Source organism: Osmia lignaria, chromosome 4 (genome assembly GCF_051020975.1).
Source record: "Osmia lignaria lignaria isolate PbOS001 chromosome 4, iyOsmLign1, whole genome shotgun sequence".
In the NCBI taxonomy this organism is placed as follows: domain Eukaryota; kingdom Metazoa; phylum Arthropoda; class Insecta; order Hymenoptera; family Megachilidae; genus Osmia; species Osmia lignaria.
This window is the reverse complement of record NC_135035.1, coordinates 8,173,469-8,201,059: the sequence shown is the minus strand read 5'-3', so window position 1 is coordinate 8,201,059 and position 27,591 is coordinate 8,173,469. Positions and strand designations below refer to the sequence as shown.

At 44.2% G+C, this 27,591-nt stretch overlaps 2 protein-coding genes across 18 annotated transcripts in view; one reads left to right on the top strand and one right to left on the bottom strand.

Moving 5' to 3' along the window:
• The window catches only part of Camta (Calmodulin-binding transcription activator), a 47,925-nt gene extending 22,080 nt beyond the window's left edge, over positions 1 to 25,845 (top strand). Inside the window, exons 5-17 of one of the 9 annotated variants that reach the window (XR_004581164.2) lie at positions 4,541 to 4,729; positions 4,849 to 5,247; positions 5,359 to 6,099; positions 6,173 to 6,508; positions 6,582 to 6,829; positions 6,928 to 7,127; positions 7,364 to 7,471; positions 8,497 to 8,654; positions 8,793 to 9,286; positions 9,915 to 10,070; positions 10,225 to 10,249; positions 10,980 to 11,170; positions 15,930 to 16,022. Coding sequence is in view for 5 of the 9 variants with exons in the window: in XM_034322175.2 (XP_034178066.1) it covers positions 4,541 to 4,729; positions 4,849 to 5,247; positions 5,359 to 6,099; positions 6,173 to 6,508; positions 6,582 to 6,829; positions 6,928 to 7,127; positions 7,364 to 7,471; positions 8,497 to 8,654; positions 8,793 to 9,286; positions 9,915 to 10,070; positions 10,980 to 11,118 (3,168 nt within the window). In the remaining 4 variants the exon portion in view is untranslated. Of the gene's footprint in view, positions 1 to 4,540; positions 4,730 to 4,848; positions 5,248 to 5,358; positions 6,100 to 6,172; positions 6,509 to 6,581; positions 6,830 to 6,927; positions 7,128 to 7,363; positions 7,472 to 8,496; positions 8,655 to 8,792; positions 9,287 to 9,914; positions 10,071 to 10,224; positions 10,250 to 10,979; positions 12,594 to 15,929; positions 16,023 to 25,708 lie in introns of those variants that run through there. The other 8 variants (XM_034322179.2, XM_034322178.2, XM_034322177.2 and 5 more) reach the window with 8 other exon arrangements.
• The window catches only part of tn (tripartite motif containing protein thin), a 43,179-nt gene continuing 31,889 nt past the window's right edge, over positions 16,302 to 27,591 (bottom strand). For 5 of the 9 annotated variants that reach the window (XM_034322163.2, XM_034322164.2, XM_034322165.2 and 2 more), the window contains 6 exons: positions 27,034 to 27,257; positions 25,727 to 25,998; positions 25,235 to 25,544; positions 24,603 to 24,716; positions 23,030 to 24,518; positions 19,432 to 19,882 (listed from right to left, as the gene is read on the bottom strand). In XM_034322163.2, coding sequence (XP_034178054.1) covers positions 19,571 to 19,882; positions 23,030 to 24,518; positions 24,603 to 24,716; positions 25,235 to 25,544; positions 25,727 to 25,998; positions 27,034 to 27,257 — 2,721 coding nt within the window. In that variant the 3' untranslated portion in view covers positions 19,432 to 19,570. Of the gene's footprint in view, positions 17,282 to 18,044; positions 18,327 to 18,841; positions 18,999 to 19,075; positions 19,238 to 19,297; positions 19,883 to 23,029; positions 24,519 to 24,602; positions 24,717 to 25,234; positions 25,545 to 25,726; positions 25,999 to 27,033; positions 27,258 to 27,591 lie in introns of those variants that run through there. The other 4 variants (XM_034322169.2, XM_034322170.2, XM_034322174.2 and 1 more) reach the window with 4 other exon arrangements.

The window sequence follows — 27,591 nt, the reverse complement described above, 5'->3', positions numbered from 1 at the left end:
CGAACTTGCTGAAATCGTTCTGTTCACCGTCGAAGAAGCGAATCAATTTCGTGGCTGCTGCTAGAGAGAATTCCTCCGATGGAAACTTTTCCTATTAACTTCTTTTTTCTAATAGCCCCGATTATACGGAACAAGAATTTATTGCCCAGAAAAGGAGCAAGAAAAAAAAAGAGGAAGAAAAGAGACGTATACACGTTGCTTCATCGATTTCTCATCCCCCTTCAAGGAATACCGTCACGTTTCTGGTATTCCAGTTTTCCATCCAAACCGATGCTTCCCGATAACTTCTCAAGATAATTTCTGTCGTGTTCCTTTCGCTCTGATTACTGTTGCCTGATGAATTCCCATTTGTAACGAGACACACGCCGTTGAACGTATTCCCAGAGGCGAATTATAGTAATAATTCTCGGCGCACACCCGGCGAAAGCATACCTTATTTTTTTTTCTACACTTTTAGCGTCGGGTAATGAGGTCTAACGACGTTGATTTATTAGTCGGTAACCGACTATAATTGCGAATAAGTGTTTGAAAATCTGGAACGCGTAATAATATGTAGATCTGTCGGATTTATTTATAACTTGGAAAGCCAACAATTGTTTCATTTGCTCGCCGATGAAATTTGATTCTGTTTTTTTTCTCCGTTTAACCCGTTTTTATCGTATTCCGGATTACAGTTGAATTTTCTGTTTTACACGGATGCGGAGCTGGCCGTCAGTTTTCTCCGATAACATTTCGTTTAATTGATGAGCATACGAAGCCACACGGCCTATCTATCTGTAAGCGGAAATCGATCCGAAAACAATGTTTCTGTTTGCTTATTGATTTCCGATTGCAGCAGAGTATAAATGCATTGAATGGCCTACCGTTTACCTGGGTACACAATGACAGTCCGACGCAATTAAACGTTAGTTTGCACAGCCAGTAATGCAATTCCCGATTCGGCCATTTTTCAGCGAGAATCGTATTTGGACGCAACTTCGAAATCGATGTCGGCAAACACGGTTATTGTGAAGTCAACCGTCGACTCCGTTTCTTTCCGCGTTTCCAAACTGCGGCAACTCGAACATTAATTATGGAGAGATAATTGGCAGTTTGATTTAAAAGTTTCCGGGATGTTTATTCAGGGAGGTGCATCGATATGCAATTTCTCAGATGCATCCGCGTTCTCACCATTATTGCCGGTGACTATATTTGGAAGCAAACGATATTGGGGTCTCGCGAGGATGTAATTTTAGATAGTGCTAGTGCATCTCGTTATCCTTTTTACATTTATCGGTTACCTATCTAAAGCCTTCTATTACGGTAATTTGTTTCACCTTTTACAGTAGGTGTAACACTGACTTCTAGGATAAAAAAAATCGTGATCATAGTTACGTTTAAAAAATATATTAGATTCAGTACTTGTAAGGGAACGGAGCCGGCTGGTCTGACTATAAACGCGACTATTCTACTGCCCGCCCGAACGCATTACGTTCTACTTCTACCTCGAGCGCTACGGACGATATACCACCGCGGATTTCCCGCAATTGCTATTATTTTCGCAATTTATTTCGCTTGCACACCGATAATCGATTTTCCACGGAATTCTTCGGATATCCATCGTAAACAGGAAGCGTCGAATAGACGTAGCATCTTCGTTATGGGCGTCGGAAGGAGGGTCGATTTATCGGTGCTTTTCCATTCGTAAATCAAGGAGAATACATCCTTTCCGGTAACACGCGGGACAGAAGGCGTCTCGTTTACGTATCCGTTAAACCGAATGCAGGAATCTATGGGCTCTTTCATCGTCTCTTGAAGGATCTATGCGTTTCAACGTGCAAAGAGTACGCCTGGATTGACCTTCTTCCACGTGGATATATCATAGAGTTGAAATTTCATGTATAACACCGAGAAGGAGGAGAAAAAAAGATGGGTGACTCTAAGGAACACGAACTTGAAAATATTATGTACGCAATTAAGAACGGTAAAAATTTTTGCGAGTCTGACTGGCGTTTTGCATGGAAGCCGACCGACCTTGCACGCAACGTAACGATATGCACTGTCAGACGCCGTCTTTCAAGTTAAACTAGCCTCCATCGTTGCCTGACCCATTTCACGTCTGGCACGTTGCGAAATACGGTAACGCATAGAAAATCAATTTACCTCGTGGGAGTCCTCGCGTGGAGAAAATTTCGTTACGTTTCAAACGATTCGCGGCCGATCGAATTAAGATAGCACAAGGGAAGCTATTAATACTCTAGGACAAATAATAATAATTTCATTTCTTTTCGCAAGGTATTTTTAGTTATCTATTCGATCTGATGTTAACTGGAATGATAAACGACTGTTAACTCTTGACCTTTTCGTACAATTGATCAGCAGTAGATTCGTGTAAAGAGAAGGACAGAGAGGGAAGGAAGGTGTTCGCGAATTTAAAAGAGGCCAGAAGTTCTAGTTTCGGTTGCAGAGGATCGTGCAGTGTATTTCTGATAGAATGCAAATGATCAATTAACCAGTCTTTTATTTTAACGACGTTTCCCTTCCTTGTAATAAATTTCATTTTAGAATAGGTATCACTAAATTCTATTTATTATTGTAATATTTTCTTTCTCTTCGATCGTTTAAAAGATACATACTGTCCCATTTATTCGAGGCACCCTGTACAATGGCTGAGCGTGGAGCCTCTTATTCCGTATCCCTACTTTCCAGCCACTCTACTTACCCCGTCCTGCTCATTCTCATCCATCCCTCGTTAAGAATATTTATATCCAGGCCACGTTCGCCGGAGAACCTTTGGAAACTCGAACTTCCTACCCACGGGAACGGTACAAAGATATTAAGTACCCGGAGCCATACTCCGGCCTTCCTTTCCTCGGCAATTACCTTCCAGAATCAGACGAAGCTTCCCGATAATTGCTGTAATCTATTTTTACGGATTCCCTGTGTTCACGGTTAACCTTTTTCCTTTTTTCTCGGTACACCCGTTTCATTGTACGCGAATCGAAACAAAGGTAATCGGTGATTCGGTCTCTAATTGGCAATATGCCCTTGCGATCTAACCGAACCACGACAAACGCCATCTTACCATACCTCATTTCAAATGTACGATTTGTGGGTGCAGCTTGCCAGACAAGCAATCCCAATCAGCAACCATTAGTCCATGCAGAATTCCTCGATCCCTGTGGTCGTGTAGCTCCGATTGTCCCTTTGGTATCCGGATTATTCCCGGATATCAGCTGACGGACATTCGCAGTATCTCACGCGTAGATCCACGAGTCGGAACACTAATTATTTTATGCAATTCTTCTAAAATTTTATTTTTTATTTTCCCTATCTCTTGGGATTGATTGATCCGAGGTATTTAATTTAAATTTCGAGCCGGGCCTGCACGTGCAAGCAAAGTGCAATCGTTGCATCGCGCCGAATTGATCGTCGGCAACGAGACACGCGAAGCACCGCTGACTGAACTTTCGTATCAACGGCTGAGAATTTTATTGCCAGCCACCTTTTCTATGGTTAGAACGAATCGTAGCCGCAGTTTGGCGTTCGATTTGCATTTCCCCACGTTAGATCGCGTGCCATACACTTTCTGCCCACGTACTTATTTCACCTCCGACCGTTCTTTCTCTTGTACGAAGAGAGGCTGCTTTCCTCTGTTCCGTCGTCACAGTCAGAGTGGAAATTGCGGATAACCATCGTATTCCGAATACTTGTAGCACCGAAATTCTTTCTAATTCCATGTGTGATTTCAAAACGTCCTATTCGCGTGTCGACTCGCGGCTGTATTCGACGTGGAAAACGACGTGTCACGATTAACTTTGTAAAATCTGTTCGTCGGTAATTACGTTTTTTCTATTCATTCCCTCGTTCTGCGTTATTATGCGTTTTGTTTCGAGTCGCGGAAAATCGATAGAGAACTGTATAATAACCGAGCTGCTGTTATTAATAGTATGCATTAGCATGAAGGAAAGAAAGGCGCGCATTGCTTTTACCGTCTTTGAGCGATCAACATTTTATTCAACGTCTTCCCGCAGGGCTTAGAGAGAAAAAGAAAAATATGAGAAACGGACAGAGGATAACGGATGACATTGCGTCGGATGATTTCCTTCGGATGGATAGACTTGTCACGGCTGCTTCTTCTTACTTTGTATGCTTCTCGACGCGGAGGATTTCAACGCGAGGATCTACCCTTAGCGTTTCTCGCGAAATGTATGCGAATATTTTGCTCGAGTCGTCTCGACTCGCGCCGCTTTTACGCTCGCGAAAGTTATGAATCGAGAAGTGGGACGAGGGTGGGATGGAGATCGGAGATGTATCAGCGCGATTTGCAAAAGTAAGCGAAATCCTCGAGAAAGGGTAGATGTCAGCGGGATTGCGCGAAGAATGTCTATACGCTCCTTCGAATCCGTACATCCTACTTCCGTCGAGTTTCCCTTATCCCCTCGTCATCTTGAAGAGTTCCCAGTTGCACTTACCCGAAACGGTATCGCGACCCGTAACGTAACGATAATAATCGACGAATCGCTTGGCGTAATGATGAAACGGTTCGATCTGTCGATAGGAAATCGCCGCCATCCTGATCAGTTTCCAAAGGCACGCGGAATGGCAAAGTCGGGAGGTGAAGGTACGGCCCCGAAGTGGTTCGATGTTACTGTACTCGAGAAAGAAAGTCCGTTACCGGCGAGACGGTTATTGCTGGAAGAAACGAAAAGACGGCAAAACTACACGGGAGGATCACATGAAGCTGAAGGTAGTTTGTTGCTTATGACAGGGACGGAAAACGTTCCCGTTGCGTCGATTGAACGGTGCTCGTGAAAAGTGAGATATTTTTCTCTCTCCCTCTCTCTCTCTGTCTCCATCGAATCACAGGTACAGGGTGTCGAGTGCATTTACGGCTGCTACGTGCACTCGGCTATCCTCCCGACGTTTCATCGCCGATGTTACTGGCTACTACAGAATCCAGACGTCGTGCTCGTTCATTACTTAAACGTTCCTTATCCGGACGGTGATGCTAAGCTAGCGGCCCTGCCACCGTGTCTCGCACTACCGCCAGACAAGAAAGAGTGGACGCGAGACGAGCTGGCTTCACAGCTAAGGCCCATGTTCCTCGGCGGAGATGACGACCCGAACAATCCTCATCTCACGCAACACTCGAATCATCCCGTCGACATGATAGTTTCTCAGCTGTTGGACAGGCAGAGAGCATCTTCCAATACTTCAACCACCAGCACTCAGCTTGCACCTAGGAGACTAACACCGGACAATCAGGTACCGATACCATTTCGATGAAGTTCAATCAAGGAGAAGCCATCCTGGTGGCTAACGTTTCAGGGACACCTAACCGTTCTATCGTTACAATGCAATCTTGTTAATGGCCAGGTTACTTCGACTACCGGAGGTCAGCAATCGTCAGCAACAGCCTCACCGGCTCCCCGCGTATACTCGAGACATTCCCACACGACTCAAAGCCAACAACCGGCTCCTCTAGTTTTAAGTTTGCAACAAATCCAAGGCGGCGGCGGTCTTCTGATACTCAACAGCCAACCGTATCACCATCAACAACAGCAGCAGCAACAGCAACAACAGCAACAGCAGCAGCAACAACAACAGCAGCAACAGCAACAGCAACAAAGCCAACAGGTGGAGATGCAGCAGGTGACGGAGCAACAAATCGTGCAGCAAACGAGCGTGGACAGAGAACAACAGACCCAACAGGAGATCGAAGCTCAGGAAAGCATGGATCGTTCCACGGTACAGTCGTTACCGATCGGTGGTACCGGTACCGAGGTGACAGATTTCGCCGAGACCTTGGACCTGAGTCAAGAAGACATCCAAAGAACCTTGTCCGCGAACATGGTACCTCCGTCACCGTCGCCTTCCCCGGCAGACAACAGCATGATCAACCCGATGGATTTCATCGATTCCTCGGACGACGTTCTGGTCAATTTGGACGCGTTCGACGTGTTCGGTGATCTACCGGAACTTCATGATTTCGAGGCCGAACAGACTAAGGCCGAGGAGAGAGGCGGGTCTGATAACGACGTGGGGTGTCATCCTGGAACTACCGTCCATATTGCCGAATATAGTCCGGAGTGGAGTTACACCGAGGGAGGTGTAAAGGTACGTCGAGTAGTTTAAAGATAAGTGATCGGTCGATCAGCAGGGAACATCGGGGACTCGGTGCTTGTTTCAGGTGCTGGTCGCTGGTCCTTGGACCGGGGGTAGTAATTCTCAATCTTACTCGGTGTTGTTCGACGCCGAACCGGTCGAGGCGTGTCTGGTGCAACCAGGAGTATTGCGTTGTCGTTGTCCAGCCCATGCACCGGGGATCGCGTCTCTTCAGGTGGCGTGCGATGGTTTCGTTGTTTCCGATAGCGTTGCTTTCGAGTATCGCCGAGCACCGACGAGCGAACCGAGTCCAGAGAGAGCTTTGGTGGATCGTTTAGCGGACGTGGAGTCGCGTTTGCAAGGACCTGGTCCTCCATCACCCGCAGCTCATCTGGAGGAACGATTGGTCGCGTACTGTCAAGTCAGTATCGCGTTTTATCATCCATTTAATCATATTTCCATGGTGTACACGGAGTTTGTTACGAACGTTTCAGGATGCTGTTGTCCGTCCGTGGCGAGCCGGAGCGGAACCGTTACAATCCGGTGGTCCAACCTTGTTACACTTGGCCGCCGGATTGGGCTACTCCAGGTTAGCCTGCGCTCTTCTTCATTGGAGAGCGGAAAATCCTAGTAGCGTGTTAGACGCTGAAGTTGACGCACTGAGGCAGGATAGCGCCGGTCTGACGCCACTCGCTTGGGCCTGTGCAGCGGGACACGCGGATACTGCCAGGATCCTTTATAGGTTCGTAGTTTATTGAAAGAAAAAAGAAAAGAGGATTTTTCTTAGGGTTAACGAATTTGGTACGATACGAAGAACAACTTGGTCATCCATTTACGCAGATGGAACGCGATGGCGCTTCGCGTGAGGGATTGTCAGAATAGAAGCGCGACCGAGTTAGCGGCAGAGAACGGTCACACGGCGATCGCGGAAGAATTGAATCGACTCGAAGCGAGAAGGCAAGACGAGAGGCTGTTTTTGCGACCCGCCAGCCCTAGTCCTAGGAGGCCATCTCAAGACAGCGGTCTCGATCTGGCGTTGTGTTAGTCTCGTTTGCTATTATACTGCCCTCTTCCGTATATATATTATTATATACACGCACATACATTCACGTCCAACACGTAAATCACAGTTCCTTCCCCCACCCCCCCTTTACTAACACTTCCCCCCGCGTCATAAATCTCTCCTCCCGTAAGAATTAGTGATAACAAGGTCGTATGTCATGCGAGCGTGATTAATCAGGAAACGTAGTATTAAGGGGTTTATCGAAAAACACAGGTGGCTCACCGCTGCTGGACAACATGGAATTGTTGCAAGAGGATGACTCGTCATTAGCCCTCAGCGAGCAGGGAATGGAGAGCGCTCCGACCCCTCAGGAGACTGTAGGTCCGTACCTTCCTCGTTTCCCCTTCTATTTGTCTGTCTGTCTGCCTGTCTGTCTGTAACTATATTCGTAACTCTGTCTGTTTTCTAATAATACACTTATAGATTCATCGGCCTAGATAAAAACAGTACTGCGCGGGCTGTGATCCGTAGTGTTCCTAGCTAAAACTGCGTCCCTTAAATTATCTGTTTCTCTCTTTCTATCTATCTCTCTCTCTCTCTCTCTTGCTCTCTGTTTTTTGTTTCACACGTTATTTATTACATAACACACCCGTAACCACACCTTCTCCACGATAACACACATATATATCCACTACGTTCTTTTTCTCCTATCTGTCTGTCTGTGCGTACGAGACGACCGGATTATATGGTCCAGGCTCGCTGTCCTCTAACTCCTCTGAACTATTGCAGCTTAAAGCAGTATTGGTGTTGCTTGGCCTTCGTAACTGCTGGTGTTGGATGATTGCTGTGTAACGTCTAAACTTTCTTAGCCGCCTATTATCGGCTGCCGACCGATTCTCCGAGAGACAGACAGTCTCGTCACTGGGCTTCACGCAGACGAGTTTTATAAAAACGGATACCGTATACGCATACGGTGAAAAAAAAAAAAAAAAAACAAATTGGAAGTTAAAGAGACTATTTACATGAAATAAACACGTGATCTGTACAGCCGGCTGTGCCCCGGACACGTACTATCGAATACAACACGGGCTGCATTGAATCACCCGTTGAGATGAACTTTCAACAAGCTGAGAAAACACGTCTACGCTCGCCGTCTGATTTGCCTGTTCGAAGACGTTCGATTCGTCGTGTAGAGAAATAATCTGCCTAATTTTTGGTGTTACACGTTTCATTAACGTCAGATTTGATTCATCGTAAGATACAATCACGGCTAACAAAACAGAAAAACAAAAAAAAAAAAAAGCAAACAAACAAAAAAAAACCTCGGTGTTGTGATCTATGTGATTTCGGTGGTCCCGTAACACCTTTTTTCGAGTTTTGGCTAGGGTGGTGATTCCTTTTTATAGGGGAAGAAGACGCGAGGGTGCTGACATTGGCTGAGCAAATTATAGCAGCGCTACCGGAAAGGATCAAGAGAGCGGAAGGTGATTCTCCGTCTTCTTCCTCGCCGCCTCCCACGGCACCGCCCTTGTCACCTTTAGAGGATGCCCTGATGGAACAGATGGTGAGTAAACCGTGATGCATCCTCTTTGCATTCGCATCGCATTATATTCTCGCTTAAGCAACGATTCTAAACAATTTTCCGAACAATTTTCTTACCCATAACAATTGATTGCTCGCATGATGATCGTGATTCTTATAGCCGCTCGATTCTGGAGAATTGTTCGACTCGTATCGTGAGTGCAGCGGAGGAGCGGCATCAGTTTCGGATGCTGACGCAGATGCTAGTCCTTCGAGTCCGTCTAGCAGCTGCCTCACACCGGACTCGCCATCTCCACCGCCGACCACAGCCGACTTCTGCGAATTCTTACAGCTGCAGTTGCAGCTAGACAACAGTAACGGCCATAACGGTCAATACTATTCGACGTCCGGTGGAGATCGAAAGTTCGGTAACGTGATCGGCTCTAGCATTTGCGGGACAGGTGGAGGTAACGGAAACGGTGACGGGAACGAAGCGGATCTTAGCAGGCTAACTCTGTCCGATCGAGAGCAAAGAGAGCTTTATCATGCCGCTAGAATGATCCAGAAAGCCTACAGAAATTACAAGGGACGTCAGAGGCAAGAGGAAGCCGAGAGACACGCTGCTGTACTCATCCAACAATATTATCGTCGACATAAACAGTACGCTTATTTTAGGTAATCTGTTTTTAGCTTAACACGACCCGGCCGTTTCGTTCGCTCTTCGTTTACCTTTATCGTGATCAATCCTTTACTTTAACCAAGATCAAACGAGTTCGAGGTTCTTGGAAGGGTTAAACGCGGTGACACGTATAGTTACATGGAATACGAAATATATTGCACATTGTATCGATCCGTTCGTTGTTCCTCGGCATCGTTAATTTCCTGTCGTTGTTTCGCCGGTCGGAACATTAGTTTTAATAAGCGGCAATTAATAAAACGCAGAGGACAAGGCGTACCATTGCGGGGGGGGGGGCAAATTTAACGATCCGGTTGAATCGGACGGATTTCAGGAAAGTTCATTCTATCCAGCTCCCAAAGGTGGGCTTGTGGCGAACTTTTAATTGGCATCGTAAATAATTCGAAAACTTTTGGAACTTCCTTACCTCCGCCGCGTCGTTCCGAATACAAAATTAACCTGGCATTAAATTAATACGACATTTGTTTGAGATGAAAGCTTCTTTTACCTTTCTTCGCTTCTTTCGCTATTCCTCTTCATTTATACGCACACACGCACGTTACATAAACGAGTATAAATTTTCAAACTTCTTACCTCACGTTCTTCTACTTTCCTTTATGTTCGCAGACAAGCTACGAAGGCTGCTCTGGTGATACAAAGTAACTATCGGAATTATCGTTCGCGTCCAAGCTCGGCTAGCTCGAGACAGCAGGCGGTTCATCAACAGGCTGCTCATCAGGCTGCCAGGAAGATCCAACAGTTTATGAGGCAGTCGAAAATCAAGTTAGTATCAGTCGGTGCACATAATTGCATTTCCTGTTGCAACGATGTGCACGCATTATTAGTTATGTAGACTTCTTGTTAGCACACGAAAGGCTTATCGTACGAAAGACATCTAAAGTTCTAAAGTCTCCCTCTTCTGTGTGTACTAATGCAGCTTGTCGTGGGACGATTCACGACCGGTAAGTAACGAAAAACAAGTAGGGCGATTGTCGCGCGGCAAACACTGCTCGTTTATCGCTCCCTGTATCTCTACGAGGGATACTTGCTCTATCGCTTTCACCAGGACGATCAGTGCACCCTGTTTCACGACATCGATAACAAAAGAAATACAGAAAAAGAAAAGAAATAAAATGAAAAGAAACTTAACGATCTCTCTCGTATACGAAACGAAATCATTCCTTGATTAGCTTCTGTGTTATAATTACGGAATGTAACCGGTGCTTTGTGTTTTCTGTTTTTATATGTCTTTAACCGTGGTACGACGTAACACACCAGTCCATGCAACGATGTTCATACGGAGGCTTGTTCATAGAGACGAGAAGATACTCTTCAATTATCGCTTTGCTCCTTTTATATATAGAATAGTTCTTTCATTTCTATTTCTATTTATTTGATATTTTTGTTAGATTGAAGTACTTTTCGCTTAGCGACAGGATAATGGCATTCGAAAGAATACTAATTCGTTAAAGTGAATCAAAAGTGATCGAACCGAGTTAAGAGAAAGTACTCCAATTCGACAAAGAGCAAAGCGTTAATTGCGGATTGAACGATTTAGATGCGCTCGTTGTTTCGTAGTTGACGTGTTCTTCAGAGTGCTTGATCATTCAGTGTCATGTACGCACATTCGCAAGTAGCTGAACGTGGTTGAACACGATCTACATGAAACGATCTGCTATTTCTCGAACCTAGGCTGCAGAACGCCAGGGCCGCCGCAAACGGGAACGGGAGGCCGCCAGCGGGCATTTTACGGGCGGTTGCTGCCCCCCAAAGCTCGCCCTCATCTAGCCCAGGGGCCAGCCTAGTAGCCGCCAACCAAGAGGTCACTTAATTGACTGTCGATCGAACGGCACGCAGAATGGCGATGTTACACCGGAAGCAAAGTAATAAGAGCCTAGCCGTCCGGTATATATATGGTCGTCGTCATTTGGTATTTTCTCGACGATCGGTAAAAGTTCGATGGGAAAATTGACGGCCACCAAGACGGACAAGCTTTGCTCTCTTATTATCCCTAAATTAATCGTGTACCTGCCTTTTTAATCTAAACAATCTTTCCACCTTTCGCATCTTTGTCCCCTGCAGCTCGACTCAAGGTTCGTGCCTCGTCCCTGATCTTATATATTCTTTTCTTTATCAATTCGCTTCAATTCTCTTCTATTTACTATTCTCAAACGCTGCCATTATTTATTATCACGTATTACCTGCATTTTTCTTTATTTCCTCGGTCGACGCGAGGCTTAAGTGGTACCAGAGGTAGGTGGGTTTCATTGTCCTCTCGGCACGCGTACACGCGCGCGTCTAACACTTAATCGAGCATAATAGACGAAGCATAAGTATTTTTGAGATCGAGTTGATCGAAGCATGTTCAGAGAATGTCGGCATCCGGCTTCAGGCATCGATTGTTCGAATAATTTTTACGACTGAGAGTACAAAGGAGGCTATGTTTCTTTGCTGATACCTTCTTTGAGAACGACTATTTTATACGTATATTTGCATTGATTTGGCACACTCTATAGATAGTTTTGTTTCTTTTTTATTATTATTATTATTATTATAGTTTTGGCACCTAGCCGTTCTCGAGGTCCATTTTCCTTGTCGCGCGATTTTTGTTTTCTTTGTTGCTTATTTTTTTCTTTTTTTTACTTTAAATAATTTAAGTACAAGACTCGATGTCGCGACGAAAGGAGAACAGTATTGATAAGACTTATTGTTTTTTTCTTCTCTTTGTTCTATGATATTGATCGACGATACTCTAAGTTTCGTTTATATTCGTATATATTGATTTGTCGGAGTGAGGAAACGCGTGTTAGTGTTATTTTGCAATTATGCGTTGTGTTAATCAAAGACGCTTGATTTGCTTTGCGTTTCTAACGATTCACTTAAGTATTATATTAAACGTTCGAATCGTCGAATGCTTTTCTTATTTAATTTTCACTGTCTTTTCACAGCTTTTACGCGAAATCGAATTTTGAAATCATTTTTCCTTATTTATATTCTGTTAAAGTCGAGCATGACACGAATGTTCAATTGCCATGATAATAATTATACTGGCGGGTATCTATTGTACAGGTACGTTCAATAGATATCCATGCAGCGTAATTCTATTAGGTGGCAGCAATGATCTCTTCCTTGCACGAAACTTCTTTGTTGCTTAACAAAAGAAAGGCAATACAATTCAGGTCGATGAATAAGAAGCATCTTATTTTCGAGGAAATCTGGTATATCTGAGCTCTAGAAGGAAACACGAGAGAGAGAGAGAGAGAAAGAGAGATACAGAGCGCGAGAGAGGGAGAGAGTAAGAAAAAGTAAAAGTATAAACCAAATAAAAAAGAAAATCTACAAAAAAAAAAGAAATTAAAAGAGCCCTTTCTCCATTTTAACGGGAGGGCACTTTCATCCACGGGCTGTGCTTAAAGTCACAGTATAATCAACTTCGTAGAGTTTACATAATAGGGTAAGAGATAGTCGATTACATTGTTACAAAACTACCTACCGTTTCTCTCTCCAGTAGGGGATTTTTTTAAAAGGTTCTTTAGATAATGAAAGAAGGGAATAAATGATTAAAAAAAAAAAAAATGATGATGATGATGATGATGAGGTAAATTAAGGCGTAGCGAGGCGGAATTATGCACACGGGGGCACAGCCGTGGTACCCGCGTTCAGATTGATTTAAGAAGACAAAAATCTATTGTGATAAAATTTAATGGTGATCGAAGAAAGTATTTCCGCAGAAAATACTAAAACAAAAAATATACAGGTTACAAGTGAAAACAGAGAAACTAAATCGGTTCCCTGTCGCCGAGACGGGGAACAGACAGACAGACAGACAAAAAGTAATGAAAATTCCAGTTATGGTGAGTCGAGATAATTATACGCCGTCAGATCTGTCGGATAGAATGGACCGATCGATGATCCTCGTTTTTTCGATAATTAAAAAATAGAAAAAAGTTACAAAAAAATGAAAAAGGGAAATTCCTGTGTTGATCCTCCGGTGATTTGAAGACGAGCTACGAGGTTTTTGGTAGCGTGGTTTAAATAAAATTATGCGGATCGCGTAACGGAACGAGAAGATAAAAAGATTCTAGGTAAATTGTACACACACGAGTCAATTCCAACGAGCATTTTCATGCCATTAAGCTTAAAGAATTATTAGTTGATAATGAATACAAAGAAGAGAAAAAAAAAATGAGAACGGGAATGCTGATGAGTTGGGAAGGATGCGAATGGAAGAAGAGCGAAGAAAGAGATAACAAATTCTTACACTCTTTTAATCATTGTTAATTAATTAATTAATCACGATCCTATCGATACTTAAAATGAGACGAGTAAAATAATAATGGTAATTATTATTATATACACAAAACTATTATTATATTCATATTTTTGCTTATTACATACTTAAGAAAACCTATTAAACGAGGGCTAGCGAGTATAGTACATTAACAAACAAAAGAAAAATACAAAAAAAAAAGAAGATGAATGAGAAGGGGGAAAACGAGGCCGATGACGAAAGGAAATCTCACCCTTAGGAATCGTTGTTTTTTCTTTTTCTAGTCTTTAGCGTCGGGCTTGTGCAACTTTGTGCGTGGCAATCAAATTTTTGAAATTTTACGCGCAAAGAATGACTTTCAGACAAACAGAACGATAGAAGGAAATTATAGGTCCGTTACACGCCGAATTGAATCGGTTTTTTTCCAGGGTTTTTGAGACAATGGCCCGATCTCTAAAACACGAGCGGTTACGTCGCTTTTCCAAAATTCGAGGACAAGTGTATCAGAAAAAAAAAATATTAAGCACACGGTATTTTTCAGTCGCGATAAGGGTTGGTTCCCCAGATGGAAAAGTCGACGACCGTGGTGGAAATATTTCAGAATTCCCCGTTAATACTCTAGAATCGCATTAATTACCACGTACACCGAAATTATCGAGGGTATGAAGAAGGCGATGAACAAACCGAGAAAAAGGAAAAAAATACTTGAAAAAATGCATAAAAAATACTTATTAATTAAAAGACATCGCTAGGGTAGGCGCTTCGAGGATACATAAACTTTAAAAGTCACACTTAATGCAAATTATTCTCAAAATATAACAACAAAAAAAAAAAGTTTAATAAGTAAAGAAATTTTTAAATCTACGTAAGAAAGCCAAGAGTCAAAGACGACTAGATGATAGGAGCCGCATGGCCTAACTGCTGCCACTTTAATTAATTAATTAAATAATTAATTATAACTTTATTACTACTTAATTAAACTCGATACAGATGAGAAAACAAATATGTCATGCCACTTTTCAAACTAAACTTTCTAGATGCAGAGACGAATCAGTAGGTATAGAGGAAACTATTCAATGAAAACTTCTCTTCTAATTGGGAATGATTGATTCGCGCTATAGATTCGAATATTTCCAATTGTCCAAGTCTCCAAGATGATTCGCACGAGATATATACGCGTGTAAGATGTCTCGTTATAAATCAACACGATTCTCTACAATCTCTCTATTGTATAAAGAGAATTCAATTTTTACAATATCATTCCATAAACGAATAACAGAAAAGAAATAGAAAAATTTTATCGGATAAAAAAATTCCAAATAATCTGTCTACGTATGTCTTGCTTTCTCCTCATGATAACGGTCGTGTTTCGAGATCGTGTTGATGTATCACGAGGTATCCCGTAGGACATTTGTATCACGATGTCGAAAAGGTCGAAACGATCGGATATCGGTGCCTAGCTCATGTTCTACACACTGTTCCTTGATTAAAGACGACGGTCACTTTGTACCTGCTTGCTGCCTGCCTGGCCCGTGCGATACATAAACATATTTCTAGTCTTATCGAGGTATCAAACGCTCTGTATTATTACTCGATAATAACGTCCAAGCATGTCGCGTACTTTCGTTGTGATAAATCCGAATGGCGTGGTGTCCCGACGTCTCGCGTCGTCTAAATGCGATTTTTCTACACGATATCGAGGAAACGTAACGCCGATTAATTCATTTGTTAAATCCCATTCGATTTCGCGAAGAGCGACTATCCCGGAAGGTTGATGGTTTCGACAGCTGTTTCGACATCTACATCCAGCCGACGTTATTCGCGTTCGAACATTCACCGAAACAAAAAAACAAGTCAATTTTCCCTTTGGACGTAACAGCATCGACGTTAAATTAAAAAAGAATGAAAAGAATTTCGTAGGAAGAGGGAAGTATTTTCAAAGGGAATTTCGTCTATTTTCACGTGAATTTTCGAACGATGGCGGCAATAATTAAAACAGATTCGTGCTACTTTTAGTGGAAACGAATAATGGTAATAAAGGCTCCATCTCTTGTAATATTTTTATTATCGCAAACGTAATATTACATTATTAAATTATATTAAATAAAGGATTACGCCACTGTTTATTATTTATTGACTAACGTTCAACTAATATTGTAAATAATAACGAAAATATTTTATCTATATTTCCGATCCGGGGTGCGTTGGGCTGGGGCAGCGTATTACCTCTTGTCCGCCCTTTATGGTGATCCTAGGATCACCATACGCCCACCCCCTATTGTTACACCATTTCATCATTGCATTTAATAAATTATATATTTATTGACTCACTTACCTTCTGACTTACCCCCTTGTTTGTTTCTCTATTCTAGCTCTAGGCAATCGTCCAAGTCACGCCACCGAATCGTCCTAATTTTCCAGGGGATGGTTTACCAGAACAAGGTCGTCATTTGGATCGCTAAAAGGTGATAATTCCTTTTTCTTTTTCTTTTTTTTTCCCACCTTCAGTTTCTACAAATTTCTTTTAGCAAAACAACAAGGGGTGTGTTTAAACACCAAGGGTTTTGTTCCATTTTTTTTTTTTTTTCATTCTTCCGCAACAATTTATTTAAAGCATACAAACGGTACAAACTGTATTGTTGTCACTTTGAGTATAAATTAAATTACGTTACGCGGATATGATGTGCGCACGAGGAGGGTGACAGAATTAAGGGAGGGGGTGGTAAGACGAGAGAGAGAAGATAAACGATGTACATATTTTTTTTTTCTTTTCTGTTAAACCAGTATCTTTGAATCACACCGACGTCCAAGAGTTTTTTTTTCTTTAATCCTCGATGAGTTACATCATCGAGATCAATTGCAAAAGGGAGGTAAGTTCCAGACACGATCGATAGCTTGAATAATCCCCCTCCCCTTCAGAGACAATAGCTTCCATGGTCTGTATCAAAGGGTTTCCCCTGCGAGAAAATTAGCTCAACACAACACAGCTATGTTAATATCCTAACGAAGCAAGCGGTTAACGCGACGTGTTTCAACCCTTTCAAACGAAACCGTCGAGATTCTGACCGTCGGTCTCGTTTCCATAATAATTCGTCCACTTGGAAATCCCTTTTTTTTTATCGGACCACAGCGTTGCTCGTGTTCTAATTACGCGTACTGTGTAGAAAGAACCTTGAGAAATGCTGTATCGATTTTAAAGCTCCTTGAGATCGCTCGACGTCCCTGGTCGACGCAAATAAAGGGGAGAAAGATAGATTAGGGTGATGAATAGATAGATTGATTGTAAACGAATTCAGAACACTTGGACGCGGTGATTCTCGCGATCGCAGACGACGATATTACCGGTCGACGTGACAGCAACACCCTCTAGGCCTTTGAATTCACCGTCGCCGCTACCCCAACCGCCGAAACACTTGAGGAACGCGCCCTCTGGGCTGAATATCTGTATCCTGTTGTTACCGGAATCGGCGACCACGATGTAGCCTTGGTCGTCGACAGCGACACCCCGGGGATACTTGAACTGACCCTCGTCGGAACCCTCGGATCCGAAGGAGGTCAGCACACGACCGTTCACGTCGAAAATCTGTATACGGTGGTTGTTGCCGTCGCTCACGATCACGCGGTTCGTGTTGCTCACCGCTATGTAATGAGGATGCTCCAATTGGCCGCGTCCGCTTCCGCAGGAACCGAATTTGCCCACGAACGTACCGTCCGATTGAAACACCTGCGAAAACAGACGCTTTTAGACAGATTACACGAAAATCCGGGGATTTCTTTTGTTACAAAAAAGGGGTTGCTTTTTAAAATGTCTCTCGAAATTCGTATTAACATGATGGTGACACGCTGTTAGAATACCTTCTGTTATATACATCGTGACATTTGTGTCATCGGGTCTTATGAACAGGTGTTTGCATCTGTAACGATCGAAGCGGTGCTAGTACTGTGAATACTCTGAGTGTCATGTTTAATTCATGAACGGAAATTGTTACACATCTACGTACGGTTCGTTGAAAGTGTTTAGCATTGAAATGGGTGAAACGAATCTAAGGAACTGTTTTCTTTATTTTTATTTCTAGATGAAAATCGCGTTCTTCTTTCGTACATCACTTACGCTTCGTCGAATACGTTACTTCTCCGTATGCTTTCTCGTGGCTGAACTCGCTTCTCGGAAAGACGTTTCAAGGGTTCATACAAAGAATCAGCTTAGAATTAAACTGTTTATTGCAGAAAAAAAGTTGATACGTTTATTCAGGATCAACTGTACACAATTGTGGTACACATATACTGAGGGCTGTAGGGGGGGTTAAGAGAACACTGAAAACTAACATCTTATCTAAATAATCAATATCGTATGTTCATAATACAGTAGATAGCAATACAAGCAGAGATCCATCAGAAGGTACGAGCGTTTTTCTTTGTTCGTACGACTTCGCGAATTGTATCGTGACGTAAATAATAATAAATAACAGTATCGCGATAACACGTACCTGGACGCGATGGTTCTCTTTATCGCACACATAAATAAATCCAAGAGCATCGGTGGTGATTCCCCAAGGATAATTAAATCGACCGTCTGCGCTTCCTTGGGAGCCAAAGGCTCTCAGAAAACGACCGGAAGGATCGAGAACCTGTATTCGGTGGTTGTAACGATCCGCGATGATGTATTGCCCGATCCTGTTCACGGCCACCCCGGCGAGGCAATCGAATTCACCCTCACCGCTTCCATATGTTCCGAACTCCTTCATGAAGTTCCCGTTACAGTCCAATACCTGCAAAATTCACGCACAATATTTCAAACCTGATTCTATTTGCGATACATTTACGTTAGTATATGTACACGAGTGAGATTCGATGAATTTCCTCCCCCACCGATACGTGTAAATAATAGACGAGAGTCGAGTCAGTGGTACAACTAATTGATTTCTCCGGCCGTAGTCTAACATGGAGAACTACCCAAGTGTTACAGTCACTTATTAATGAAACTTTGCTAGCTTGTAGAGCTCATCGAGCTGAACACGCCTACACCTCGTTTTGTGGACAATTTTTATAGAATTTAAGTTATTCAAAAAGAGACAAATTATCATTAAAAAAAAAAAAAAAATGTTGGGAACCAAGGATTTGAACCGTGGATCTCTAGATTCATGATGCTATTAACACAAGAATCATTAACCTCATAAAATAATAATTAAAGAAGTTATCCTTGAAAATGAAGGGTAACTTTTATCTTTCTTGCTCCGTGAAAGACGCAAATTTTTATTATTAAAATATTGCAATTTTTAGTTACTTGAACACGATGATTAGAGCTGTCGGCCACGACGATGGTGTTGTCCGGGCCAACCGCAAGGCCTCTAGGCCAGGTAAAGCATCCGGCTTCGCTCCCCCGCATCCCAAACTTGAACAGCTGCCGCCGCTTCAGCAAGTAGTGACTCCTCCGGCCATTACTGTGACATTTTGGTAATTATTTTTTTTCTCTGTCAAATATCGGGGATCATTTTTGATCGATACGGGAGAAACTCACCTAGTGGAGGAACCTGCTGCCGCGGGTATAACGGGAGCTGCTGTAGGGGACGTGGGGGAGCCTGACGGGTTTTTTTGATCGTCGTCAGAAGATTCGAAGGATGTTTGACCGGTGTGCCTTAAAGGTAGACCGAGCGATAACCTTCTCGAGGTCGCGCTGCTACTGAAAGAAAGTTCGATATTTTAATTAGGTAGTTTAGAAAAATTTCCATCGAATCCTTACCTCGATGATGGTATTGTCGAGGTAGACGATGAAGGCTCCTTGTCTTTGGCGCTACGATTCCCGTACTTGTTCTTCAGGTACCGTGCCCAGGAGCTCAGAGCAGCTCCATCCTTCTCGGTTCCTGCTCTATCGCGTTCCGGGCTTGGCTCTCGCGATTTCAGAGCATGGGTGCTCCGACTTCTGGCCAGTTCAGAGCCGGCTCCGTACTTGGCTGCCAAATAAGCGTTCGGCGACTGGGTCGTCGGGGAGGGTGGTTCCTCGTCGAGGTCGAGGTCATCGCCGCCGAAGTTGTGCGAGCTTCTGGACCGAGCCAGCCGTTGTTTTCTTTCCTTCAACGCCGCGTACCGTGACCTCGTTGACAGAGGCGACTCGACCTCGGTGTCCGCGTCTCGTTCTCGTTCTCTCTCCCGTTCTCTTTCTCTTTCCCGCTCTCGTTCTCGTTCGCGTTCTCTTTCTCGCTCCCGTTCTCTCTCCCTTTCCCGTTCTCTCTCCCGTTCTCTCTCCCGTTCTCTCTCCCGTTCCCGTTCCCGTTCCCGTTCCCGGTTCGCCATCATGGCCGCCTGGCTCCTGCTCTTGTTCAAGAACCTGCAACATTTCGGAACGAAGGTTGTCTCGTTCAGATATTCTGGTTAATCGAGAAGCCGGATTGCTTGGTGATTAACTGGGAGAACTCGTGTAGGCCATCGAAACACGAGGGTGGGTCATTCGGGAGATGGTTGATCGCGTGGTTGACAAGCGACCGATTCGTATTATAATTCGTCGGATTGGGCTGTGAAAAAGCTACATTGTTATCTGTATAGCAAAGTGCAGACAAAAGCTGAAGCTTGAATTCTCCGTTCTGAAGCTACGTCAAATATGTATCCTGTCAATATTCCACGATTTCGAACAGATCATTTTACGTACCGATAATCATACGTACGTCCTATTTGTTTTTCGTTGCTCGTAAACGTTTAAACGTTAGTTGAATCATTGTATCGCGGGGTACCATGGCAATTAATCACAACATTCTGTATGTACATCTGATCTACAATCAGGGCCGTGTATCCTCGATGCACGAGTAGTGAAAATGGATGTGTAATCTGCTGCGTTATATATCAATCTCTACCGTACGCTTGGTACGTCACTTCTTTATCGCTACCTCCATAAACTCAGCGAACTCGAGAGAAACGGACAGGTTGTATCGTTGAAAGCAATTTCGTTTCGTCGATAGCGAATCTTTATCGTTTTTAATTACCACCTCTTTATTCTGTCGTCATCGATCGCGTTCTCTCACCGAATCAAACGATTCCCGAGTAACAAGAAATTTCCGATAACTTTCTAATTAAATCATTCGTTCGAAGAGCACTAGAAGAATTTTCATCAAAGACGAATCGATACATTTCCCGTCCACGTTTAAAGTGTTCTTGGAACTTATCATTTTTTAAAAGCACTCCGGTGTTCAATGTTTTTCGTCAGCGATAAACGTTCGCTTTTTAATATTCGACAGTAAATACGCAAGGAAGTTGCCGCATTCGCCGATCGTAAAATTTTATAGCAGTTTCCGAACGATATTTTTCTGCTTTTTTCTCCTAAACTTGAAATCTCTTCGATACTTTGGGTCTGGCACGAATTTACCCCGGGTTCTCTTCGGTCGAGCTTGAAAAAACATTCGAACGACTCGGTTATGGATGTTCGAGCGCGTTGAATTTGCGATTCGCGGTTTCGCGAAAAAAAAAAATTCCCGCTCGTTCCCCTCGGAAATTCCGAACGATTTTCGAGCCGGCCCCGTTTAATGGATCCTTCACGGTAAAACGTATCGGAATAACATCCGCGTTTCCAGTCAAGTAGAGTACAGACCGATATAGCTCGACTGACTATCCGAGCCACCGCGGATATTTTAAGTAACAAACGCGACTATATTTAAACCTTTTACTGGATGCCTCACGGCTTTCCGTGTGCATGCACAATGCGGTCACATTAGTTCCGTATGCAATATTTCCCTGGTATTCTTTTCGCGTTAGAAATGTATCGTTAAGTGTTCATTAGAGAAGCTCGAAGAAATGAAAGACCAATCGAGGATTCGTGTTGTTAACGAAAGAAAAGCTTGATTAATATACGAATTTCTTCATTTTATACAAGCGATTGTTTCTCGTACGTTGGACAATATGCGATGCTTGGAAGATTCCCGTATTCGTTTCAAGCTCGGTACACTTTCAAAAAATGATCGATTTTAATTTCTTTCTCTAATCTTTACCTTCTCCTCGTTACGTTACGTGTTCGTCGACTACGATGTAAGTTCGTGGTTGTGAGCGTGCGTGCATCTTGAGGTGGTGCAACAGAGATCACAGGGGTGGTTTTATAAGTTTCAAAGAAAGCTGTATCTCGTCGAGGATCGCGTGCAACGAGTAACACGGATTCCTCTTAATAGATCGATTGTGAGTGAAACGTTCAATCTGTTGTTAGTGCAATAAATAAAGGTGCATTTTTCCGTACGTTCCACGTATCTGTGTTCCATTCACGAATCGGGATAACGTACATATTATATACAAACGAGTAACAATGATACGTTTAGACAATTGGGATGAAATAAAAATTACAGAGAAAAAGAAACGAGTTACAAGTAGTATACAAGAAGAGAAAAAAAAAGATACGAATGAGACAAAAATTTACAAACGGAACACGACAATAAAATTATTCTGTTTCGTTGCTTGGTTTCTACTACTATCGTCGAACTGAGGACAAGTTGAAAGGGAAATAAATAATACGAGTTATCACAAAGAAATGCAGTTTATTTACCACACCAACAAACTGACGCAAGGCCTATTCGCTAGGAGAAAAAAAGAGTACAAAAAAACTTAATGATATGAAAGGTGGACTAATTGCAGGAACGGCTTGTCACGCGTCACGTTTCGCTCTACGAGAATCGTACCGCCTGATATGCCATTCGCGCGACCATGCCCTTAAATGGGAACGATTCAGAAGCGTTTTCTCTCAAAATCTTTTTCAATCAATTGAAGCTGCTCTCGGGAGGGACGGTCATTTCTCACTACACTTGTTCTTTCCTTTTATATCTCGACTAACAGCGATGATTCTCACCTCTCTCGTTAAGCTACGTTATTTGAGCAATGCGGGGACACGTGTCGCGGTTGATCAACGTAGAAACAGAAACAAAAAAAAATAATAAAGGGAAACATAAAATAATACGCTTATTACGATCGTACGTACGATTATCACAATGTATAAAATGCAAGTATTCATCATACAATAATTGCGTGGATTAGTGAGCTCTACCGGTTATATACTCTCCGTTTTAGTAATTGCCACTCGGTACACGGATCTTGGTAGAGAATACGTTAAAGGAACGAAAGATCCACGACAGCAGTTTCACAATAAAAATTCCAATTCGCGATGCAAGTGGCGCAGATTGTCTCTCGAGGAAAGCGGAGAAATAAAATGAACAAACGAAAGATAACGAACGCGGAGGAAAAGAAACTGCTGCGTCGGATCTTTGACGTTCCAGCCAGTCTCGTCTGTTTCCGTGAGAGTAGTCTCCAGTCTTTCACGACAAACACCGACGAACAACGAGAAGAAAAAAGTAATAATAAAATTGTAAGAAACGAACAGAAGGCGTGAACGTATAATAATATACAGGTGTGAAAGGAGGCACAAGGTTGTATGTATAAATACGAGTTATAGGAACAGATTGATTAGAACGCTGTAACACAGTACGGACACACAGAAAACGGTGGTTACCATTTGCATCGGTATTGTGATATCGACACCAGACGTGTCCTCGTGCTCGTTGGAACATTCGGTCTCTTTCGATTGGGTAGCGTTCGCGACTAATGCACCGTTCTCAATATTAGTTCTCATTACGAGGTCGGTCGTTTGGGAACGAATCGTGCTCGTCTCGTCCGTGGTTTCATTCGCGCCGGTTTTGTTAGCGTCGTTCACTTTGTTTAGTATCACCCAGCCGTTCTCGTCGATGTTCCACGGGTTATCAGTGATCGTATTTGAATCTTTATCACGTACCCTGTGTTTCTCCTTGGCGGTTGACATCGGCGTCGATGGATTATTATCCGGGTTCGCGGATTCCAACTTCCTCTCCAGAGTTTCTTTTCGCGCCGCGTTCTCCGCCGGTGAAGTGGCTCGGTCGGATTCGTTTTCAGACTCGTCGGACACCAGCCATCCATTTTTACCGATGCTGCTCTGTCTGTACACTCGACTCCTCGAAGAATTCTCCGAAGATCCCGACATACTCAATCTTCTACCGTTCACCTCCGTCGTTTCGTCGTTGCTCTCGTGTCCCGTTTCACGCTCGTTCCCCATCGTCGACGGTGACTCGATATTCGAAGCGGAGGAGTCGTTTTGATCGATCGGCTTTAAACTTTTCGAAATTCTCGGAGGATTTTCCGGCTGCAGATCTTGATCGGTGATCACCCATCCGTTATCGTCGAACAATTCCTCGATGCTCCTTTCTTCGAGGATCGAGGAACTTCGACGCTTCGACTTGTCGTCGTATCGTTCCAGGCTGTTGTTCTCGGAACGAGAGTTGGGGACGTTGGGAACGATGCTCCCATTGGTATCCGAGTCGGTTGATTCTTCCTCGGAATCGTTATTCTTCTCCTCGGAAGCTGGACCATTCTGCTTCTCCGGATTTTCAGTCTTTTTCTTGGTTATATTACTGTTCTCGTCTCTGGATTCGTTTTCTTCCCCGTCAGTCTCCGAGTCGGTATCACCTTCGGAACTGCTCTCAGTGTCACTGTTAGAGTTTGATCCGTCACCAGATTTTCTCTCCGTCGATGTTTCTTGCGAGTTTTCCTCAGGGTTCGCTGAATTTTCAAAGTTATCCACGACCGATGGGTATCTCTCGTCCCTTACAGCGGGTTGTGCCAGGGATCCGCGTCGATCGTTCCGAGCGGATAACGAAGAGTTCACGCCGTTCCCCGAACGACCTTCCATTAACGCGTCTTCGTTGACCTCGCTGCGGTTCTCTACACGACTGTCGTAACCGCTACCTTCGAGACTTTTGAATTTAGCCGCGGAGGAGGAGGAGGGTGATGAGGTGATCGTGTCGTCGGTGTCCGTACTACCGTCCGTGTGGGTACGTTTGTCCGACTGCGGTTTAACCTTCGTTCCGTCCGGACCGTAAATATCGTAATCCGCGTTCGTAGCCGCGATTTCCGAATCCTCGACACGATCGTTTGACACGATCGGTTCATCGTGTCCGTCACTAAACGTCCTAAAACGATTACGCTCGTGGGTGTTACTGGAATTAGAACTGGCCTGATGATGAGTCTGACCGTGATCTACGTGTGCTACGAACCTGCTGGTGTAGCCGGCCGGTGTCGTCAACGTCGCCGCGCCGCTCGTCGCCGTCGCCGTCGTCGTCGTCGGGCTCGTCACCGAGTGAGCGGGACTTCCTCTCGGCGACGAATACCTGAGACACGAGTGATTCCCTCGATATTCTAATATTCAATTTTTCTTTTCATTTTCAAACGCGAACTTGGCGTAGAATCAAAAGAGGTTTCTCTTTTCACCCGCTTGGAAAATCGACGCCTTTCGAAACACGTATGTCGCGCGCGAAAGATTGCAGTTAACGATCGAAAATGACCGGCAATTCCGTGGTCGATGGCCGTTTACCACGACAGAACGTACGAACAGTGGTTCACCGCTCGTCCACCGTATTGATTTTCGTTTCCTCGGATTCGTCGTTAAAACAGAAAGAGACGGCTAGGATGCACGCGAGAGCGTCGGAAATTCATCTCGTAATGGACGAAAAAAAAAAATCGCTCTCAAATATCTGCCCATCGTTAAAAATATATCCACGATGTTGAATCTCGTGAGCTTTGACAAATTATAGACGAGCAAATTTAACCGCGAGTAAACCGATCCGATTCGATGTTACTTGTTAATTAAAACGCTCCGATTAGGAGTCCTGAGAGAAAAGATACTTGCCTGGTGGACGGTGAATCCTCTTTGCTACCGCGACGTGCCTCGGCGCTGCGAGCGAGCAGGGGACCGATGTCTGTCCTCGCCATCGCTGATTCGCTTCTCTGACGATCCTGGACGCTCGGCGTCGCCGCGGAGGACGCTGTAGCCGAGGTATGAGCGTCGTTTTCCGATTCCTCCTCGGTCTCGGACTCCGTTTCCTCCGAGGAGCTGCTCGTTTCCTCGTCCTCGTCATCCTCTTCCTCCTTTTTCTTTACACCAGCTTCGTCTCGCGTTGCCGGGGCTTGCGTGGGTGGCGGTGGAGCGGCACGGTTACCTAAAGAAACAGGAGAAAATTCGGTACACGAATAAGTATACCGTAATATCGCGATTTTGCTCGAACCACGATCATACGTCGCGGAGAATCGATTATTAATTACCGCGAAGACGACTTTCATAGGCCACTTGATTTAATTACAGCAATCATCGTTTTGTCGACAGATTAGAAGAAAATCTCACCTGTGCCTAAAAAACGACTCTGAAAAGCTCGTGTCGCAGGCGAGGCGTTGCCGGAGTCTTTGGTGGTAGCCGGTGCAGCAGCTGGCGGGGTGGAAGCCGCGGATGTTGAATTCGACGAGGGTGCCCTCGACAGATACTTCTGCTTCATTTCCTCAGCAGTGAACGACGCGCCCGTGCTGCGGATTCCTGATCCTGCGGAGCTTTCGGAGCCGGTGCTCGAGTCTGATGAAGCGCTTCTCGTCGCAGGCGCGTGAGTATCCGTCGAAGTTCTCCTGAAAGTAAGGATATTTCAATTAATTACTTCTTTGAGCTGGTAATTATTACTCCCCGGCGTGTCGCCGTGCTCGACTTGCCGCTGCAACCAATTACTCGCGCGATTACGTACATTTTCCTAAATCGCGGGAGGAACGCGTTCGGTTCGAAGCGTAATTACGCGAACGTACCTGGAGCGTGCAAATGAAAGGGCTGTTTCGTTAATGCACACCGAGGGAGAGATTGGTGTTTCATCTAGGCTCGCGTCGTCGCGAAGAAAAACGAGGCACGGTTTTCGGCTGACAAGCCGCCTCGTAGAGTGCGGTCGGACGGAATGGAATTTGGAAATTAACACCGGTATCCGCAATTTTCTCGCCTCCTTGTCTCTCGTATCAGAACTCGGGCTCGTTAAAATGCCCGACCAGGCGTTAGCCAGCCTATAAAAATTCCCTCGCGAAAAGTTTGCGCCGCGATCGAAAAAGGAACGTTCGACCTGGCGAGGGACGAAACAAAAATGCTGACCCACTTGAATTTTCGCAAGTGGCACGGAAAAATTTGCATCCTACGGATACCGCCAGCCCCGGCCATCCTTCGTGACCAGAAAAAGAATAAGCGTTCGATTGTATGCTTCGGGGATGACAAAAAAATTCCAACCTTGAGGGTATTCGGGTATTGTTCACCTAGTTACGTTTTCGTTGTCACGAAATAATCATTTTACCATGCGAAACGTAATAGGGTATCGCGAAATCGAATTGCATACGCCTCTAGAACTTTGCCCGTTCAATTGAGGCGATCTGCTTCTACGGAACAGGCATAAATCAGCCGGTCTGACTAATTACGCTCCACTACTACTGGAGACACTTATGACTATTGGAACCAACATAGATCCTCGTAACTTAATGCTAACTGCGATCGATATTCGATCAGACTTTACGTTTTCCCATTAATTACTAACCCACCGTATTTATTAAAGCGAAATTAATCAAAAGTGATTTTCTGCATTTTCGTGATACGAATTCAAGACACACGGGGTGCGTCATCGGTTTCAAACTAACCTCGCGGGCATTGGTCTTCGCGCAGGTTCTTCGGTTTCTCGTTCAGCTGGCGTTTCCCTCGGGGATTGGTGCGTGGGTGTCGGTGTCTGGACTGGTGGTCGTTCCTCCACCGTTTCGGTCGCAGGTGTGGCTGCGGTGGTTTTGTTTTGCTTTTTGATCCTCGAGATCTCATCGTCGTCGCTGGTCTGCCTCGCCATCGCAGTCGGCACTTTTCTGACCTGTACCTACGCGATAAACAGAAATATTTAACAAGATCGTGGGCCGACCGTGCCGATTACAATCTCCTTCGTTGTGTTTTTTTTTTAATGAAACGCGTCCGAGGTGAATTTCGTTAGTCGGTGATTAGGCAGCTGCAAACACGTCGACTTTCTTTTCCCGCTGAGCATGTGTTTCGTGATACGATATGCGACAACACGCGCCCGTCCGCCGCATTAATATGCAGCTCTGATTTCGCGCTTGCATAAAAATGCAATTGCCAGCGAACAAGCGCGCCCGATCGTGGGACAAAGAGTGCTCGCTCGCAAATGAACTCGATTATAAAAAAAGAAAAAAGAAAGA